This window comes from Eleutherodactylus coqui, chromosome 8 (assembly GCF_035609145.1).
Source record: "Eleutherodactylus coqui strain aEleCoq1 chromosome 8, aEleCoq1.hap1, whole genome shotgun sequence".
NCBI lineage: Eukaryota > Metazoa > Chordata > Amphibia > Anura > Eleutherodactylidae > Eleutherodactylus > Eleutherodactylus coqui.
Genome location: NC_089844.1, coordinates 144474618 through 144495126, shown reverse-complemented (window position 1 = coordinate 144495126; position 20509 = coordinate 144474618). Strand labels below are relative to the sequence as shown.

The following is a 20509-nucleotide window of genomic DNA, read 5'->3' as shown; positions in this document are numbered from 1 at the left end:
ATGTTAAAAACAAAAATGTTTCTTAAATGGAAGTGTCAGAAAAGTTAATAATGAACTGAGGCTTGCAACAGAGGCCAAAAGCAATAAAGGATTTGGTGGTGGGGGGGGGGGAATATCAACAGCAAAAGAAAAGTCAAAGATGCTATTGGAGGCTTACAAGATGAAAATGATGAATTGGTTAAAAATGATGTGGCGAAGGCCGAACTTTTAAATTCTTTTTTTGTATCTTTTTTCTCTCAGAAAGTAGATGGAACATCAACTGATCTTCCCTGCGCTGTTGGGGGAATCAAAGAATGCAGACTATCTCTAGCGCTGCGGAATAAGTTGGCGCTATACAAATAAAGATTATTATTATTATTATATATTATATTATCTCTAAGCAGCCAGATGGTGAGGGAACACTTAGCTAACTTAAATGAATTCAAGTCTCAAAGTCCAGATCAATTAGTCTGGGATACTAAAGGAAGTAGTGGAGGTAACGGCTAAATCAATTTTCAAAGACCAAATGTTGCCCCTATCTTCAAAAAAGGGAAGAAGGTGGATCCAGGAAACTACAGGCTTGTGAGCCTGACTTCTATACTGGAAAAGATCTTTGCACAAATTATTAAAAAGTGTGTATGCAAGTACCTGGATAAAAATGGAGTAATTTACCAGAGCCAGCATGAGTTTGTAACAACCATGTCATGCCAGACAAATCTAATTTCCTTCTATGACAAAATCACCAACTAGGTTGATTGTCAAATGCTTTACTAAAGTCAAGATATACTATATCCACCGCATTTTCCTAAAGTACCTCATACCATACTTATTTAATATCGCTTGACAAGGCAACTGTTAGGTGGATACACAACTGGCTGAATAATCGTATTCAAAGAATGGTCAGAAATGGCTGCACATCCAAGTGGAAGAATGTATCAAGTGAGCTACAACAAGGCTCTGTCCTGGGTCCAGTGTGATTCAACATTTTTATAAATGATCTGGAGAAGGGAATTGAGGGGAAAATGATCAGATTTGCTGATGACCCAAAGCTAGGAGGGATAGCTAACACTAGGGAAGAGAGACTATTCAAAAACATCTAGACAAGCTTGAACAGTGGGCAGCAACTAACAGAATGGTATTTAACAAGGAGAAATGCAAAGTCCTACATCTGGGCAAGAAAAAAAAACCACATACAGAATGGGAGGAATTGGGCTAAGCAGCAGCACATCTGAATAAGACTTTGGGTATACTAATAGATCATAGACTGAACATGAGTTAACAATGTGGTGCAGCAGCCAAAAAGGCAAACACAGTTCTGGGATGTAGTAAGAGAAGCAGAGAGTCTAGAGCATGTGAGGTTATTATCCCCCTCTACTCTTCCTTAGTCAGACCGCATCTGGAATACCGTGTCCAGTTTTGGCAGCCCACTTAGACAAACTGGAGCAAGTTTTTTTTTTTTACGAGAAGAGTTACCAAGATGGTGAGCTGTCTGCAAATCATGTCCTATGAGGAACGGTTAAAGGATCTGGGAATGTTGAACTTGCAAAAAGGCTGAGAGGAGACTTAATAGCTGTCTGCAAAGTGACAGCCCTTCAGATATTTGTAGAGGGATCAGCCCTATTCTCATCTGCACAAGGAAAAACTAGAAGCAATGGGATGAAACTAAAAGGGAGGAGACACAATTTACATATTAGAGAAAACTTTCAGACAGTGAGGGCTCCCACCCACTGGCGATATTTTCTCCACTGCGATGCAGGACTAAAGTTAAAGTCTCGCATCGCAGTGCGAGGGGAAAACAAACAAAAAAAAACATGGCATGACGCTGGGATATCGGCATCACGCCGACATATCGCCAGTCCCTTCAATGGGGCCAGCGGCAGCAGCGCTAGCCCCATTGAAAAGAGATGGAGAATGCCAGGGACTTCTGCCAATAGCTATATCTTAGCTATTCATGAATGAATAGCTAAGGGCTATGTGTGACTGGCTGAGTGCTCAGCCAATAGCTTAGCAGTAGCTGCTATTGGCTGAGCCCTCAGAGGCAATCTGCACAGCCCTTTCAGGAGGCGGGGATTTTTAAATCCCCGACTGCTGAAAGAGCTTAATAGCAGTGCTGAGGAGCCAGAAGGAGGAGGCGAGTAATTTGTAAAAAAATTTTTACACACTTATTGATGATTATCGGGGAAGGGCTTATATTTCAAGCCCTTCCCCGATAATCATTCTGCGGGGCTTGGCAGAAAGCATTGAAAGCAATGGAATAGAATGCCGCGGACTTCTGCCACAGCTGTGGCAGAGGATTCCTTCATCCCTGCAGTCCCCGCGGGGATGAAGGAAACTCCTGTCACAGCTGTGGCAGAAGTCCACGGCATTCTCCCTATGCTTTCAATGGGGCTAGTGCTGCTGTCGCTGGCCCCATTGAACCACTTGCGATATGCCGGTTCTATACCGACCCCTTTCTTGCGCTGCAAGAGTTTTCTAGTGCGCTCGTAGCGCAAGAAAGAAAATATCGCCAGTTGGTGGGAGCCCTGAGAGTGATCAATGAGTGGAACAGGTTACCACAGCAGGTGGTGAGTTCTCTTTCAATGGATGTGTTCAAACAAAGGCGGGACAGACATCTGTCTAGGATGATTTAGTGATCCTGCATTAAGCAGCGGGTTGGACCTGATGACCCTGGAGGTACCTTCCAACTCTACCATTCTACACAAGAATATAACTGCTATAATACTGCCCCCTATGTACAATAATATAACTGCTATAATACTGCCCCCTATGTGCAAGACTATAACTACTATAATACTGCCCCCTATGTACAAGACTATAACTACTATAATACTGCATCCTATGTGCAAGAATATAACTACTATAATACTGCCCCCTATGTACAAGAATATAACTACTATAATACTGCCCCCTATGTACAAGAATATGTCTACTATAATACTGCCCCCTATGTACAAGAATATGTCTACTATAATACTGCCCCCTATGTACAATAATATAACTGCTATAATACTGCCCCCTATGTGCAAGACTAACTACTATAATACTGCCCCCTATGTACAAGACTATAACTACTATAATACTGCCCCCTATGTACAAGAATATAACTACTATAATACTGCCCCCTATGTACAAGAATATGTCTACTATAATACTGCCCCCTATGTACAAGAATATGTCTACTATAATACTGCCCCCTATGTACAAGAATATAACTACTATAATACTGCTCTCCTATGTACAAATATAACTACTATAATACTGCCTCCTATGTACAAGAATATAACTACTACAATACTGCCCCTATGTACAAGAATATAACTACTATAATACTGCCTCCTATGTACAAGACTATAACTACTATAATACTGCCCCCTATGTACAAGAATATAACTACTATAATACTGCCCCCTATGTACAAGAATATGTCTACTATAATACTGCCCCCTATGTACAAGAATATAACTACTATAATACTGCCCCCTATGTACAAGAATATAACTACTATAATACTGCTCTCCTATGTACAAGAATATAACTGCTATAATACTGCCCCCTATGTACAATAATATAACTGCTATAATACTGCCCCCTATGTACAATATAACTACTATAATACTGCCCCCTATGTACAAGAATATAACTACTATAATACTGCCCCCTATGTACAAGAATATAACTGCTATAATACTGCCCCCTATGTACAAGAATATGTCTACTATAATACTGCCCCCTATGTACAATAAAACTACTATAATACTGCCCCCTATGTACAAGAATATAACTACTATAATACTGCTCCCTATGTACAAGAATATAACTACTATAATACTGCTCCCTATGTACAAGAATATAACTACTATAATACTGCCTCCTATGTACAAGAATATAACTACTATAATACTGCCCCCTATGTACAAGAATATAACTACTATAATACTGCCTCCTATGTACAAGAATATAACTACTAGAACACTGCCCCTATGTACAAGAATATAACTACTATAATACTGCCCCCTATGTACAAGAATATAACTGCTATAATACTGCCCCCTATGTACAAGAATATAACTACTATAATACTGCCTCCTATGTACAAGAATATAACTACAGGTAGTCCCCTACCTGCGAACATTCGAGTTATGAATTTCGCAAGATACGAACTATCTGTCCTGCACAGTATGATGTAATGCTATGGCATTACATCATACAGTGCAGGGATCGGGCAGGCTTCTATCAAGCCTGATAGAAGCCTGCCCGGTCAGATTGCGGCTGCTAGGCAGCCGGGGGCCTTCTGAAAGGCCCTAGGCCTGTCTATGCAGAGCGCCTATCAAGCCGTGCGCATGATGGGCACTCTGCATAGGCAGCCCTGGGGCCTTTCAGGAGGTCCCCGTCTGCCTAGCAACCACACAGCGTCCCGCGATCTCATCGTGGGACGCTGTACGGGCCCCCTGAACGCCGGGTACAGGCTGTTTCTTACAGCGGGCACCCACCGGCAGCAGTTCCGCCGAGCCGCGCCGCTCGTCAGAACTGTTAACACTTTAAATACCGCTCTGACAGCGGTATTTAAAGTGTTAACAGTTCTGACAAGCGGCGCGGCTCGTCAGAACTGCTGCCGCCGGGTGCCCGCTGTAAGAACAGCCTGCACCCGACGTTGTATGGAGTGGGATCCACCCGCGATCCCGCTCCATACAAACATTTGTTCGGACTTGCGAACAAATCAACTTGCAAACAGGTTCCTGGAACGGAACCTGTTCGCAAGTCGGGGACCATCTGTACTATAATACTGCCCCCTATGTACAAGAATATAACTACTATAACACTGCTCTCCTATGTACAAGAATATAACTACTATAACACTGCTCTCCTATGTACAAGAATATAACTACTATAATACTGCCTCCTATGTACAAGAATATAACTACTATAATACTGCCCCTATGTACAAGAATATAACTACTATAATACTGCTCCCTATGTACAATATAACTACTATAATACTGCCCCCTATGTACAAGAATATAACTGCTATAATACTGCCCCCTATGTACAAGAATATAACTACTAGAACACTGCCCCTATGTACAATATAACTACTATAATACTGCCCCCTATGTACAAGAATATAACTGCTATAATACTGCCCCCTATGTACAATATAACTACTATAATACTGCCCCCTATGTACAAGAATATAACTACTATAATACTGCCCCCTATGTACAAGAATATGTCTACTATAATACTGCCCCCTATGTACAAGAATATAACTACTATAATACTGCCCCCTATGTACAAGAATATAACTGCTATAATACTGCCCCCTATGTACAATAATATAACTACTATAACACTGCCCCCTATGTACAAGAATATAACTACTATAATACTGCCCCCTATGTACAAGAATATAACTACTATAACACTGCTCCTATGTAGAAGAATATAACTACTATAATACTGCCCCCTATGTACAAGAATATAACTACTATAATACTGCCCCCTATGTACAAGAATATAACTACTATAACACTGCTCCTATGTACAAGAATATAACTACTATAATACTGCCCCCTATGTACAAGAATATAACTACTATAATACTGCTTCTATGTACAAGACTTTAACTACTATAATACTGCTCCTATGTAGAAGAATATAACTACTATAATACAGCTCCTATATACAAGAATATAACTACTATAATACTGCCCCTATGTAGAAGAATATAACTACTATAATACTGCTCCTATGTAGAAGAATATAACTACTATAATACAGCTCCTATATACAAGAATATAACTACTATAATACTGCCTCCTATGTACAAGAATATAACTACTATAATACTGCCCCCTATGTACAAGAATATAACTACTATAATACTGCCTCCTATGTACAAGAATATAACTACTAGAACACTGCCCCTATGTACAAGAATATAACTACTATAATACTGCTCCCTATGTACAATATAACTACTATAATACTGCCCCCTATGTACAAGAATATAACTGCTATAATACTGCCCCCTATGTACAAGAATATAACTACTAGAACACTGCCCCTATGTACAATATAACTACTATAATACTGCCCCCTATGTACAAGAATATAACTGCTATAATACTGCCCCCTATGTACAATATAACTACTATAATACTGCCCCCTATGTACAAGAATATAACTACTATAATACTGCCCCCTATGTACAAGAATATGTCTACTATAATACTGCCCCCTATGTACAAGAATATAACTACTATAATACTGCCCCCTATGTACAAGAATATAACTGCTATAATACTGCCCCCTATGTACAATAATATAACTACTATAACACTGCCCCCTATGTACAAGAATATAACTACTATAATACTGCCCCCTATGTACAAGAATATAACTACTATAACACTGCTCCTATGTAGAAGAATATAACTACTATAATACTGCCCCCTATGTACAAGAATATAACTACTATAATACTGCCCCCTATGTACAAGAATATAACTACTATAACACTGCTCCTATGTACAAGAATATAACTACTATAATACTGCCCCCTATGTACAAGAATATAACTACTATAACACTGCTCCTATGTACAAGAATATAACTACTATAATACTGCCCCCTATGTACAAGAATATAACTACTATAATACTGCCCCCTATGTACAAGAATATAACTACTATAATACTGCTTCTATGTACAAGACTTTAACTACTATAATACTGCCCCTATGTAGAAGAATATAACTACTATAATACTGCTCCTATGTAGAAGAATATAACTACTATAATACAGCTCCTATATACAAGAATATAACTACTATAATACTGCCTCCTATGTACAAGAATATAACTACTATAATACTGCCTCTATGTACAAGAATATAACTACTATAATACTGCCCCTATGTACAAGAATATAACTACTATAATACTGCCCCCTATGTACAAGAATATAACTACTATAATACTGCCTCCTATGTACAAGAATATAACTACTAGAACACTGCCCCTATGTACAAGAATATAACTGCTATAATACTGCCTCCTATGTACAAGAATATAACTGCTATAATACTGCCCCCTATGTACAAGAATATTGATATCAGACTGGATTTGCACCTCCGTTTCTGATATCCCGTGGAGCTTTGCTGTAGATGTTCATGTGGTAAATGACATATAGGGGTATAAATGACACGAGGGACAGTGAAGGAAAAATGCACCAAGTTTTTATTAGATATGAATTTTGTGTTCAGCTTTAGAATTATTTGCATTTAATTCTTTGGACAGAAAAATACAAAGGTGGGGGTGGGGCGGGGGGCTCGGCCGGGTCTCCCCTCATTCTCTATAAATTAATTACAGTTAACCTGAAAAGCATAGACTGTTGTATATAGTGCATAATCTGGAAGGTACAGTCGGGGGCGCTGTCAGGTACAGCCTCCCATGCTCGCTACTGCGCAGTGCAGGTCAAGCCTGTGTTATTGCTGTCATACAGCCGTAGCGCGCACCTCGCTGAGGACAACAGAACCTCTCACTGCAGAGCATTTCGCTAAAACTAAAGCAAAGGCATTCTCACGCTTCTTACCAACATGTAAACCTAAAGGTAAAGTGGAAAGTATAATGGGTCCTCGTCTTCACCCCTCTATCTACTGGTCATCAGGAAATGTAGGAATCCGGGTACGTGGGTGATTGGGAACCCCTCAGCGTGGTCATACAGATCTGATCGGCTTCCTATCTGCACCCTAGAATCAGTATTGGTTACATTCAGAGTAGATAAGATCGGGTGGGGGGGGGCAGCGCCGGGTGTCTGAGCCTCACAGGATGCTGCACTTTCCTCTCTCCACCCAGGGGTTATTCTTCATCAGTTCAGGGTTCAGGAATGGATCGTTGGGCACCCCCTCTTCTATCCACTTCAATAACCTAAAAAGAGAGGGGGAACAAGTTACCAAAAAGCCTGCACTCTGTAGCCCTCCTCTTCACACACTGCCTTCACAATAGGATGCATTTAGTTGATTGATGGGTATCCCAAGAGCCGGACCTCCACCAATCAACTATTGATGACCTGTCCTGAGAATACCTAATCAGTACTGAAAAGTTGCTAAACGCCCAATAGACTCCTTTAAAGCTACAGGTAATGATGTAGATATCTGACCACCAGGTGGCGGTGTTAATTTGATTTGTCTACAGTCTCTATACTCTTATGTGTAGCAGAGTTAGCAAGAGCCATAGCATCCAACACCCCGGAGCCCTTGTCTACAGAGTCCTCCACAGATTGTGCCAATGTTTAGCTGCAATGGATTCTCCGGTCTCCTGGCAGTAGCTGCTCCTTCAGAAACACTTTAACCATTTCATGACTAGTATGCTGGCGCCACTGCTCGTGTAAGCCACCGCTACTGGTCTAAGCGCCATTCCTCAGCACCGAACATCAATCAGTCTGTGAATTAGCCTATTGACCTGTTGTTCGATTTTTCTTTAGTAACGAACTTCCTTTTAATTATGACTCTTCAAAGTCTAATTAAGCAATTTTACTGCAGATTTCCTAATTACCTGGAAGGTGGGCTGAGATTTCAGCCCGAGATATGGGGAAAACAGTACTAGGAAGTGTGCGCCGGTGGCTCTAAACGGAGTCTCCCATGTGGATGAGCCTAACTGGCACCGCTGTAATGAGAGAGGGCCCCCATGACCCATAGCAGGGATCCTGCTCCATCCCTACTGTGCTGCAAAAAATACTGCAATCCTCTCCTAACATGCACTGAAGAGCAGGATGCTTCAGCAACACAAAGTCGATCAGCGCACTCTCCCTGCAACGGGGCATGTTCATGCACAACGTGTGTACGTGTGTGTGTGTCTGTACGTGTGTGTACACACTACTGTTCCTTTCATAGTCTATGGCCGAGTGACTCTAGCTATTGTAAAACTACAAATCTCAGCCGGAGGATGTAGCTTCCAAACATCTGCAACAGCACAGGGGAACAAAGGTCTATGCGAATGATGGACTGTACTCAGCGACCTCCATCGGTCCAATAGACAGTGAATGGTGCCAGTAATGAGGATATGGGACCACTGCCAGGCATACACAGAGACCGTGGTGGTGCAACATAAAGTCCCATCTAATGATTGGCAGCCAGCTTGCAACGTGTCTGACCAAAAATGCAACAGTTTTGGGGAGGGGGGGGGGGGGGGGGGTGGTTGCAGCTCTTGTGTTGCAAAAATCACATGTGACTTTGCCATCCTGCTGCAGTGCAAAGCATTCTGGGACCTGCCTACGATTGGGCTATTTTTTTGTCCCATTTGTGCTGCTCAAAGAAAGTTCTACAAACTTTTTAGTTGTGTTTAGAAACACGCCAAGACCTGACTTATGTCTGCTGCCACAAAATAGTTTTCCACCCCCCACGCTAACGTTTCTCCTGCTTTTGGCCTCATGAGATGACACATCACTGAACCCCAAGATCAAACCAGTAACCTACCAAAATACCCTGCACTTATTAGGCACTTCCTCTTCTGCCTGTGGTTCATCATATAATGAAAGACTGCAGAAAGTGGCCGAATTCTGCCTGCAATTCCCCATCAGTCAACACATTAGTGCCGAATTTGTGGCTGAATATTCTGCTAGAATGTAATTTCGCCGTGTGAAAGCACCCTTACAAGTTGTGCGGATCTAGTAACCTTCACAGGACCTGATCTGTTCCTTATAACCGGCCTTGCGCCCCATCGCCCCTTGACTGTACTCACTCAGGTATGGACTTAGAAGACATCTCTCTCTTATAGGCCAGCTGGTACTTCAAGCTCTCCACCTCCTTCTTCATCTGGGGAACGTCCATCTCATCCATGGCTGCAGATTTTTAGTGAAGACCCCGCAGAGGAGAATGTGCTAGAACAGAAGCATCATATATAGATTACCTACAGTGGATCACACTTTCCTCCCAGCCATGAATCTGTCATGTAGTCTAGCGCCCTCTATCTAGCAGCACCTGCTGCACAGAACACTTCCACAACATGCAGTGGAATTGGCTGCTGTGGAAATCTGTTAAGGTGGATTTGGATGTGGAGTTGCCAGTAGAATTAAGGTTTTTCAATTCTGCATTAAAATCGGCACATTAGACGTGGATTCTGGTGCGGAATCTTCCATCCAATAGCAAGTGCTGCAGTATGTTGTGGAGCAGCTCCGTCCGTGTGTAAGGTCCCCAACCATGAATGAGAATAGATTATAGTATGATATAAGTACGAGCTCTTACCTGCCGCCGGACACCAGACCTGGGAGAGCAGTGATGTTATAGTAGCCGCTTATCTCCGTCTGCTTATGGTCTGCTTTGCATGTACGCCCCAGCACGAGCCAAACGATCCACCAACTGGATTTGAATGTGATTTGAATGTTGGAGCGGGCAGCTTATAAAGAAGATGAAGCGAGGAAGGACTTTTAAAGAAGCAGTCGAAGGCGGCCCTAAATGGCATGTAGGGCAGGTGCTTCACTGTGGCCCATAGAAGAGCCTGGGGGATGGAAAGTAGGACAAAGTGAAGATTACTTTTCGTTTATAACATAAGTACTAGACATCAGCAAACTTAAGTCCTGACCTTTGTAGGATCCTCCTTATCCTCTATGTAAAACACTACACCTCCCATCATGACCTGCCCACAGGACGATTCTATTAGGGGTGGACAACTGCAACCCCCAACAGGACCATAATTGTAGTATTCTCTAGCTGTATCGACCATAATACAGGACACTGATGATATGGAGTGTAGTCTCTGGTTGGGATACAAACCTCCTCTGACGACACAGACTACAACACAGCTGGGGCAGATGGAGACGGTGTGAAAATACAGAAGAGCACAACAAACAGATTAGGGTTTTGTTTTTTTTTTTATACCAAGACTGCAACTCCCATCATGTATGTGGAAGTGACACACAGATTTCACGTTCTCCAACAAGCCGAGCCGGCGTTAGGCCTCGTTCCCACAGTTTGCGGATCAGTTACACTGACTGATGAGCAGTGGCAGTGTTATCCAGAAAATGGGTGTTTGCTTTTTTTTTTTTTTTTCCTCAATATCAGCAAGTAACGAGTTTCTATTTTCGCAGACCTCTTCATCAGGGGCTGGAGGGCTCTTCACTGCCCTTGGCCACCAGCATTCCTCTGCTGGCTGTCCATGGTCTCTATTACCTTTTATGTGAACACACAATCATGTGTTCACCCAGCTGTCTGATAAAGAGGTCTGAACTTCGAAACATGTTATCTGCTGGTTTTCTATTTTTCTATGGATAACACTGACTCCGCTCCACATCTGTCTGCATCTGCTGATAGGTCGCTCCTCGCTCTCTTGGTCACTCGCTATTTCAATATGAACGTTAACCTGCCCATTGGTCAACTATTGTACTTGGGCAACAGCACCTTTTTCATAGTGGTCTTATCACATCATTTAGTATATGGTTTGTGAGAACCTGGGCATGGCCGATGCACTCTCTCATCAGTTTGACTAATGACCATGAATGGTTCGGATGTTCCATCTCAGAAATGTTTTTTTTTTTTTTTTTTTAGCACCCATGAAAGAACCCCACAGTGTGGGTTCAAATGCTGTAGGAGTAAATCCTGCAGTCGTGTATTACTGCGCTCCCTCCCAGACTACACAGGGGGCATGCTTGTAGTCTGTAACTATGGAAACATCTGTATAGGAGCTGCTACAGAAAACACTTTTTTCAAGACTTTTTGAAAAGTTGCCTCACTTTTTGTTATAAGAAGGGCCACATCTCTTGCTTCCCTTACCCCAGCCGCACACATAAAAGGGGTATATACACACACCCACACCTTACAGTTGATGCCCCTGCCATTTTCAGGCTCTTGTTGGCGCTTTTAGACGCCATGATGTGTCCTCATCCCTCAAAAATACATGACTGTGGCAAACCGCAATCTAGGAAGGATTAACCCTTTCTTGACCAAGGTTCATTGAAGTGCCTGTGGTCCAGGTTATTCTGCACTTCTGGTACTTTGACTTTATTTTCCAGTTGACATAACTGTTTTGCAGGACGAATTCTATTTTACAATTAGTACCATATACTGTATTGGTACATAAAGAAAAAAACTTTTCTATTCACTGCGCTACACTCTCAACCCAGAACGTCCTGTGGGAATAAGCTACTAAAAACCTAGGTCAATAGTAAGCTATAGTTTTATTCCCCATATTCCACATAACAGATATATTAAAAGCAACGCGTTTCTGCGTCCACTGACGCCTTTATCAAGCTAAAAACAAATCGGTTCTAACACTCATATAAATACATACATAAAATACCTTAATCATATGACACATATGATTAAGGTATTTTATGTATGTATTTATATGAGTGTTAGAACAGATTTGTTTTTAAGCTTGATAAAGGCGTCAGTGGACGCAGAAACGCGTTGCTTTTAATATATCTGTTATGTGGAATATGGGGAATAAAACTATAGCTTACTATTGACCTAGGTTTTTAGTAGCTTATTCCCACAGGACGTTCTGGGTTGAGAGTGTAGCGCAGTGAATAGAAAAGTTTTTTTCTTTATGTATCATTGTTATCTCCCCAATTTGTTCTTAGAAACTTTTGGGGCACTTTTCGAGCTCCTGCTCTCTAGATTAGCTGAGTAGAATTATTAGATTCTGTAGTACCAGCTTTTCTGGATAAAACTCCACCCATCGGCAAAGAAACCCTCTAAAGGTGAACTTGGATTCCCGATGCAGGTGGGACACAAATATATGTTTGTTGCCCCGCCTGACACCCGGTAAGTAGAATCCCATATAGTTATTAATTTTTTCATTTTTGTGATGGCGCTCTCCCTAACTTTTGTTTCTATATACTGTATTGGAAGACTTAAGTCTTTAAATGGAGCGAATTGAGGAATATAAAAAAAAAACAAAAAAAAACAAAACCAAAATTGTGCCATTTTGGGGGGTTACTTTTATGGCAAGGAGTAAAAATGACATGTCTTTATTCTGCGAGTCAGTACAATTGTAGAAATGTCAAAAGTACAGTTTTCTTTTTCCGGTAATGCTTTAAAGAAGAAGAAAAAAAAAAGCCTTCTGCTGCCATATGGTGACGTCACCACAGCTGTGCGAGTGCTTGCTTTGCAGGAGGACCTGTAGTTTTTATAGGTGCATGACTTTTTTGGTCACTTTCTCATTTGTGTTTTTTTTTTTTTTTTGGTCATTCCACCACATTTTTTTTTCCTGGCGATAACAATGCAGGTTAAACAATGTGATCTTTTAAAGAATTGGACCTTTACGGATGTAGCGATACCAAATTTTGTATACATATAAATTTTGTGATGGCTGGGACTTTTTTTTTAATTTCAAGAATAAAAAAATAAGTAAAAGAAAATTAGGTTCCCTAGGGGACTTGAACTTGTGATCATTTGATTGATTACACAGTATAAAGCAATACTGTGGTATTGCATTATGCTGCACTTTACCAGACTGACTGTTAAAGATCTGCCAGAGGCAAATCCCTAATAGGCAAGTGATCATGGCAGTCCTTGGGGCTTTTTAAAGGCCCCAGGCTGCCATGACACCTGACCTTATGCGATGATCAGAGTTCTCTCTGATTGTGGCTGTTGTGAGCAGGTGTCGGCTGTCGGACAGCTGATACCCACTGTGTATGGAGCGGGCTGCCCACTCCATATACAGCAAATGCTGTGGAGTATATGCAGTTAGGAAATATATAGCTGTATGCGTGATGAAGGGTTTAATGATCATAAGACAGTTAGAAAGCCAAATTTATCTCAAAGGGGTATGTCAGGTTCTATAAAGTTCCATTATCCAAATCCACCACTAGAGGGTACTTAACAGCTCACTGCAGACTTTAATTATGAGGTTTAGAGGGAGCGCCCTCTAGTGGTGGCTGGAGCCAGCTAGAATCATGTTATATATTCCTAGGTTTAAATGGGAGGATTTAGCTGTCTGTATCAGGAAAAAAAAAACTCTATAAAGAAATCAACACAGCTTGCTGGACCTAAAAACCACATGGTGTTATTAGGGGGAGACCTGGGGCTGCTGCAGCTTGGGGGTCCTCCACAATAGCGGGTTGCATCCATCACTAGACTAGTGGTCCGGACAGATGGTGCTTAGGCAGGATAGAAGGTGGTGAAGAATCTGACACCCCTCAGAAATAAATGACATATAGGACATCTGCTGAGGGTCTCTTTGTTGAGATGTTTTCTAGAACCCCAGAGGGTCTGTGTGCTGAGTGATATATAGCCTGGGACATATGGGACAGGCAGAGCGGCTCATCACATCACTCCGGCCTCTTCTGTTTATCGACTGCATCCAGCCACTAATGCATCACATTAACCCAATGCAAATTCTGATGAAAGGCTCCATCTGTCTGCCCGCCGTCCCCTCCCCCGTTGCAGACTATGTATTTGTATGCTGGATGTAGACATTGTCCCTGTACCTTCTTACAAACCCACACATGTAGTATTGACACAGGGAGCAACAAGCAGGTGCAAGTAACCCCTGCGATGCCACAGCCAAGGGGTAAGGTGCTGCTCGACGGAGCGATTAGCATTAAAATTAACGATTCTAGGACCGAAAATCATTGTTGCGTCATTCACTTATCATTCGGTCTAAATAGCGCTCGTTCGGTCCTTCTCAGCGGCTTAACGAGCCGGCAGTGACGTCACTCGCTCATTCAAACGAGAATCGGCTCGTCTAAAAGGACCCTTTTTCGTGTTTTCATCAGAACGATCCCCGGCACATAAACCACTGAGCCGTCACACAACTTTCCTAGAGTCCTGAACAGCAATGTGTAACTATGGCACAGGGCTTGTCTCATCAGATAACCCCTTTCAGAACGCAGCAGATTTCCACGGGTACAACACCCAAGGGAAGCCACAGTCTGCTTTGCATTTTCATGGCAACCATTTCGATTTATACCTCTTACAGCTGAGGGTTTGTTACAGTCGCATTCAGTCGAGACAGTAAAGACTTCATCAGCACAAACCTCTCCGGTCTTGACAGTTCGCTACATTGTAGCAGAGAAATCCATGTTTATACAATTCTCTACGGTCTAAGCTGGATACAAGAGTAACAAACCTTCAGCTGTGAGGGATATTAATATGAATGCAAAGCTGATTGTGGCTTTCCCTGGCAAAACCAGGGGGCACTGGACCCGGGGTGCTTGTGGCAATCAGCTGACTCCAGGTCCGGGGGAGCCACAGCCTGCTATGCATTTCAAAGGCGGCCATTCAATTTGAGGCCGTATTCACCCCAGTATTTTTGTTCAAGTCAGAGACAGAACTCGCACAGTAGAGGAGCCCATGCATGTGAAGGGGTTAATTCACAAGTGCCTTTTTTTTTTTCCACTCGGCCCAAAATTCTGGAGTTTGAAAAGTCGCTGCAGGTCCTATGTTTGTGCGATTGTCTAAGAATTGCTTTCAAAAACAAACAGTCACATGACAGACGAACTGTTTAACCCCTTCACGACCAAGGACGTAAGGGTACGTCCTGGAGCATTGGGGCAAGTATGAAGAGAGGTTACAGGGCGACCTCTCTTCATACAGTGCGGGCGTTAGCTGTTCATTACACCTGACACCCGCGGGAAATATCTGCAATCGACCGTGCGGCCAATCACGGCTATTAACCCTTTAAATGCTGCTGTCAATTCTGGCAGCAGCATTTAAATCCCCCCCAGTGAGATCGGGGAAGGCGTGCAGGTGTCATGGCAGCCGGGGGTCTTCTGAAAGGCCCCAGGGCTGCCTTAGCAGACTGCCTATCAAGCCACCCTTGTGGGGTGGCTTGATAGACTGCCTGTCAAATCGCAGTATGACGTAATGCTATAGCATTAGGTCATACTGCAGGAGCGATCAAAACATCGCATGTTGTAGTCCCCAAGGGGGGCTTAAGGAAAAAGTGTAAAATCAGAGCAATAAAGTTATTTTTGTTTGTTTTTTTATTAACTTTTATTTATTGTAAAAAAAAACAAAACAAAACTGTTTAAATCACATTCATTTTGTCATATCTATAATTAAAAAGCCTAAATCACAAAATAAAACACACATATTTGGTATCGCCGCGTCCGTAAAAGTCCGATCCATCAAAGTGGCGCATTATTTTCCCCGCATGGTGAACATGAAAAAAAAAAAAAGACGCCAGAAATGCACTTTCAGTCACCCTGTCTACCAGAAAAAAACGCAATAAAAAGCGATCAAACAGTCGTATGTATTCCGAATTTGTACTATTACTTTTTTCTTAGTTTTTACTGATTACTTTTTTGAAGGAGGGAGGAAAAAACGAAAATGGTAAAACCAAAAGTGACCGCGTTATTAGGGATTCATGTATGTTACTATAGGGATAACATTAAAAAAAACAGGATGTTGTGATTTTTTTTTCAACCGGGTGTGAAACAGATGCCCATAGTAAAAAAAAAACCAAAACAAAAAATTGCATTAAAAATTGCACAGATAACTTTCTTACTGCCCCAAATCCCATTTGCTCGTGTGAATACAGCCCAAGACTTCACAGCTGAGGATTTGTTACAGGTGTATCCAGTTCAGACAATCCTCTATACAAGCTGGATTCCAAACTGATACATTGTAACAAACTATCAGGACAGCACAGCGATTTGTGCCGCTGACGTAGTCAATCTAGACACAACTGTGACAAACCTTCAGCTGCGAGGAGTATTCGTTCTGTACTGGTTTTCAGCAGGAATGTTCCGATATGCTGACAGCAAGCAGAGATCTTGCACATGGTTGGTTAATGTAGCACGTTTATAAGAAAGCTTGCAAGCTTTTCATTATACAACGATTAAGTCGCATTTATAGAAATCTGTACAAGTCCTTTAAAATTACCCAGAATGCAAAAGGAGGAGGGTGTTCTGCCTATAAATAATTTGTCAGGGAAATTTTAATAGTCGCCAGTGACAAATTAGAGCAGAGATTAGTGAGCGCGACCCGTCATGGTGCAAACTGCATGTAATTAGCAGCAGATGATCGCCTAACAGCCCCAACATAGCCTGAGGGGGCGCCGTCCTCAAGAGACGCAGTACAAGTGGTGCTGGGTGGGGCGCGGAGCTCAGGTTCCATAGGAGATATAGATGTCCTCAGGTGGGCGATGACTGCAGTCACATGACACTGGCACCCCTCGCCACCCTCCTAGAGACATAAATGTGCAACAGCACCACAACCCGCTACTGACTGGGAGACAGGTTGCGATTTGGGATGGAGGAGATTGGGTACTCCGTGGCACCAACCACACGCAGACAACACCCAGTTCTGTGCCATGTTGAGCTCATTGGATGATGTAACCCAGTTGTGGGGCTGGGGGGGGGCTCGCTGGTTTTAGGGGTCCCCCAGGGCTTTTATAAAGCATTAACTGGTACAAATAGTAAAGGGTATTTGACCATAAGAGCTTACACTCCAGTTAGAGTGTGTGTGGGGGTGGGGGGGGGGGGGGGGGGGGTTCCTATTTTGCATTCCCCCAGATGATGGAATGTGTCAGCGCTACATGTAAACAGTACAAGCCGTTCCCATCACTGGGCAGCCATGGTACGCAGAGCGGCATCACCAGCTTCTGGGCGATTTCATCACGCTTATACCCAGAGAATACAAACGATGTCATCATCTCCCCAAATGTGGGGGGAAAACAAAAAATGGTGCACTGCATCACAGTCAGGAACTTTCTACCGTAGATTTATTAGCCTAGTGGCTGGTCCAGGATAAAGGGGGGCGGGGGATCGCAGCTGAACAGTGCCAAAATGCTACAGATGTAGCAGAGCTAAAGCTGTCATTTAAACTCTTCCGATGCAGTGGGGTTAGCGGCAGTCCTGTGTAAACTAATGATAATCTCAGCAGCGCTGCACCTGTACATGCAGGCTTTAGGGAGCCAAAATATGGCTGCATTGCTATAGAGAGATATATATATATATATATATATATATATATCTCTATCTATATACATACACACACACACACACACACACACACACACACACACACACACACCTACCTACGATGCCCTATTGTGGGCGCTCGAACGCTGGGGCCAATTTCATAGGAACCAGTTGATTGGGATTTTAGGTTACATCATGAACATATCTATAAAGACGACTTTAAATATTTCCCCTCCTCCCGGCCCCTTCACAGTAAAGTAGCAACTAATAGTTAATAAGTCATATTATACATATATGAACTGCTATGCTAATATGACAAATTCAGCTCTGCTACATCTGTGTATAAATATATGACCCAAAGCCAAAACAAATCCCTGTGGCACCGACTCAACGCATCCAACAACTTTGTCCATGCTAACGGATTATAATAGTAATAAACCCCCCTCTCCATAGGGTTAAAGGGATGCACAGGCAGAAACCAGCATTAACCCCTGGATGCTCCTGCACCCCCCACGCATGCAAATAGTCAAAAATAGCAAACAAAGTCCTTACCTGATCCTGCAGAACGGTCTGGAAGATGCAGCAGCGGCGGGGAAGGGTCTTCTGGAGCCTCGCAGTGGCCTTTATAGAGAATGAATCCTGCTAAATCTGCCCAGAATGTAATCTGTTAATGTAGCAACAATCCAGCTGCGGCGGAGGGGGATTAATACCAGTGATGGCCTTTTATTTCTGAGGATGGGTTTAGAGCGGCTCCAACAAGGTGGTTTTCTGGAGAGAGGGAGCTGGGATCTGCCGTCTCCTCATCACTTACTATACTCTCTGCATTAAGTAGCAGGGAAGAAAAAAAAAAAAAAAAAATCAGGGTTGGCCTCAGATGGACTCATTAGTCACCCGGTGTATTTGTATCATTTTATTGCTGGCGGATGCTAATGACATCCAGCGTTCGGCTACTATAGATACCTGTCCGGGGGATTCTGTCGTAATTGCTTCCCTAAGGAAAACTAGAGGATGGCCGAGTCTTGTGTGTTTAGGATGAAGCACTTGTCACACGGAGAAAACAATGAAGCTTCCATGTAGAGATGATAAGCGACAACAGGGGAATGGCTTCAGCTAATATTCTCATAAAAAGCGCCAAAAAGATTCTTGATCGTGGAAAATGAATTTGGCGCAACAGCAGCACAGGCTGCGAGATTGCCGAAATACGCGCCGAGTCTTATAATTGTGCCATTTTGATGCTTGTATTCAAATTGCTTGCTGCTGCACGAGTGTAATGGCGATATAGCTCTTATATTTGCAGGAGAAGGTGCCACAAATGCCGCCATATTTGGCAGGAAAAAAAATACTAAAGAGTCGCAAACATAGAGATGTTGTCAGGTGAAAAGACTTTATACACATTAGCAGATCTTCCAAGATGCTTCACTTAGAAGACTCACCTGTTTATAGACAATACTACTACACCCATCATCCTGGCAGCAAGAATTTTAATCAGAATTGATACAGGATGAGAAAAATATCAATGTCATACTGCTAAGGCGGCAAGCTTGGATTTCATCTTTTCACTGAGAGGAGCTATAATACTGCCCCCCTATGTACAAGAATATAACTACTATAATACTGCCCCCGCATGTACAAGACTATAACTACTATAATACTGCCCCCTATGTACAAGAATATAACTACTATAATACTGCCTCCTATGTACAAGAATATAACTACTATAATACTGCCCCTATGTACAAGAATATAACTACTATAATACTGCCCCTATGTACAAGAATATAACTACTATAATACTGCCTCCAATGTACAGTAATATAACTACTATAATACTGCCCCCCATGTACAAGAATATAACTACTATAATACTGCCTCCTATGTACAAGAATATAACTACTATAATACTGCCCCCCTATGTACAAGACTATAACTACTATAATGCTGCCCCCTATGTACAAGACTATAACTACTATAATGCTGCCCCCTATGTACAAGACTATAACTACTATATTACTGCCTCCTATGTACAAGACTATAACTACTATAATACTGCTCCCATGTACAAGAATAGAACTACTATAATACTGCCCCTATGTACAAGAATACAACTACTATAATACTGCCCCCTATGTACAGGAATATAACTACTATAATACTGCATCCAATGTACAAGAATATAACTACTATAATACTGCCCTCTATGTACAAGAATATAACTACTATAATACTGCCCTCTATGTACAAGAACATAACTACTATAATACTGCCTCCCATGTACAAGAACATAACTACTATAATACTGCTCCCATGTACAAGAATATAACTACTATAATACTGCATCCAATGTACAAGAATATAACTACTATAATACTGCTCCCGTATGTACAAGAATATAACTACTATAATACTGCCCCCTATGTACAAGATTATAACTACTATAATACTGCCCCCTATGTACTAGAATATAACTACTATAATACTGCCCCTATGTACAAGAATATAACTACTATAATACTGCCTCCAATGTACAGTAATATAACTACTATAATACTGCCCCCCATGTACAAGAATATAACTACTATAATACTGCCTCCTATGTAGAAGAATATAACTACTATAATACTGCCTCTATGTACAAGAATATAACTACTATAATACTGCCCCCTAT

The 20509-nt window shown here is 42.1% G+C and overlaps 1 protein-coding gene across 1 annotated transcript; it reads right to left on the bottom strand.

Moving 5' to 3' along the window:
• Positions 1-7199: 7199 nt before the first annotated feature.
• On the bottom strand, positions 7200-19222 carry GNG13 (G protein subunit gamma 13). Its single transcript, XM_066576615.1, has 4 exons — positions 18397-19222; positions 10223-10475; positions 9720-9858; positions 7200-7907 (listed from the first exon to the last, which is right to left on the bottom strand). Exons 3-4 carry the CDS (start codon positions 9815-9817, stop codon positions 7802-7804), a joined length of 204 nt encoding a protein of 67 aa, XP_066432712.1. The 5' UTR covers positions 9818-9858; positions 10223-10475; positions 18397-19222; the 3' UTR covers positions 7200-7801.
• Between the last annotated feature and the right edge of the window lie 1287 nt (positions 19223-20509).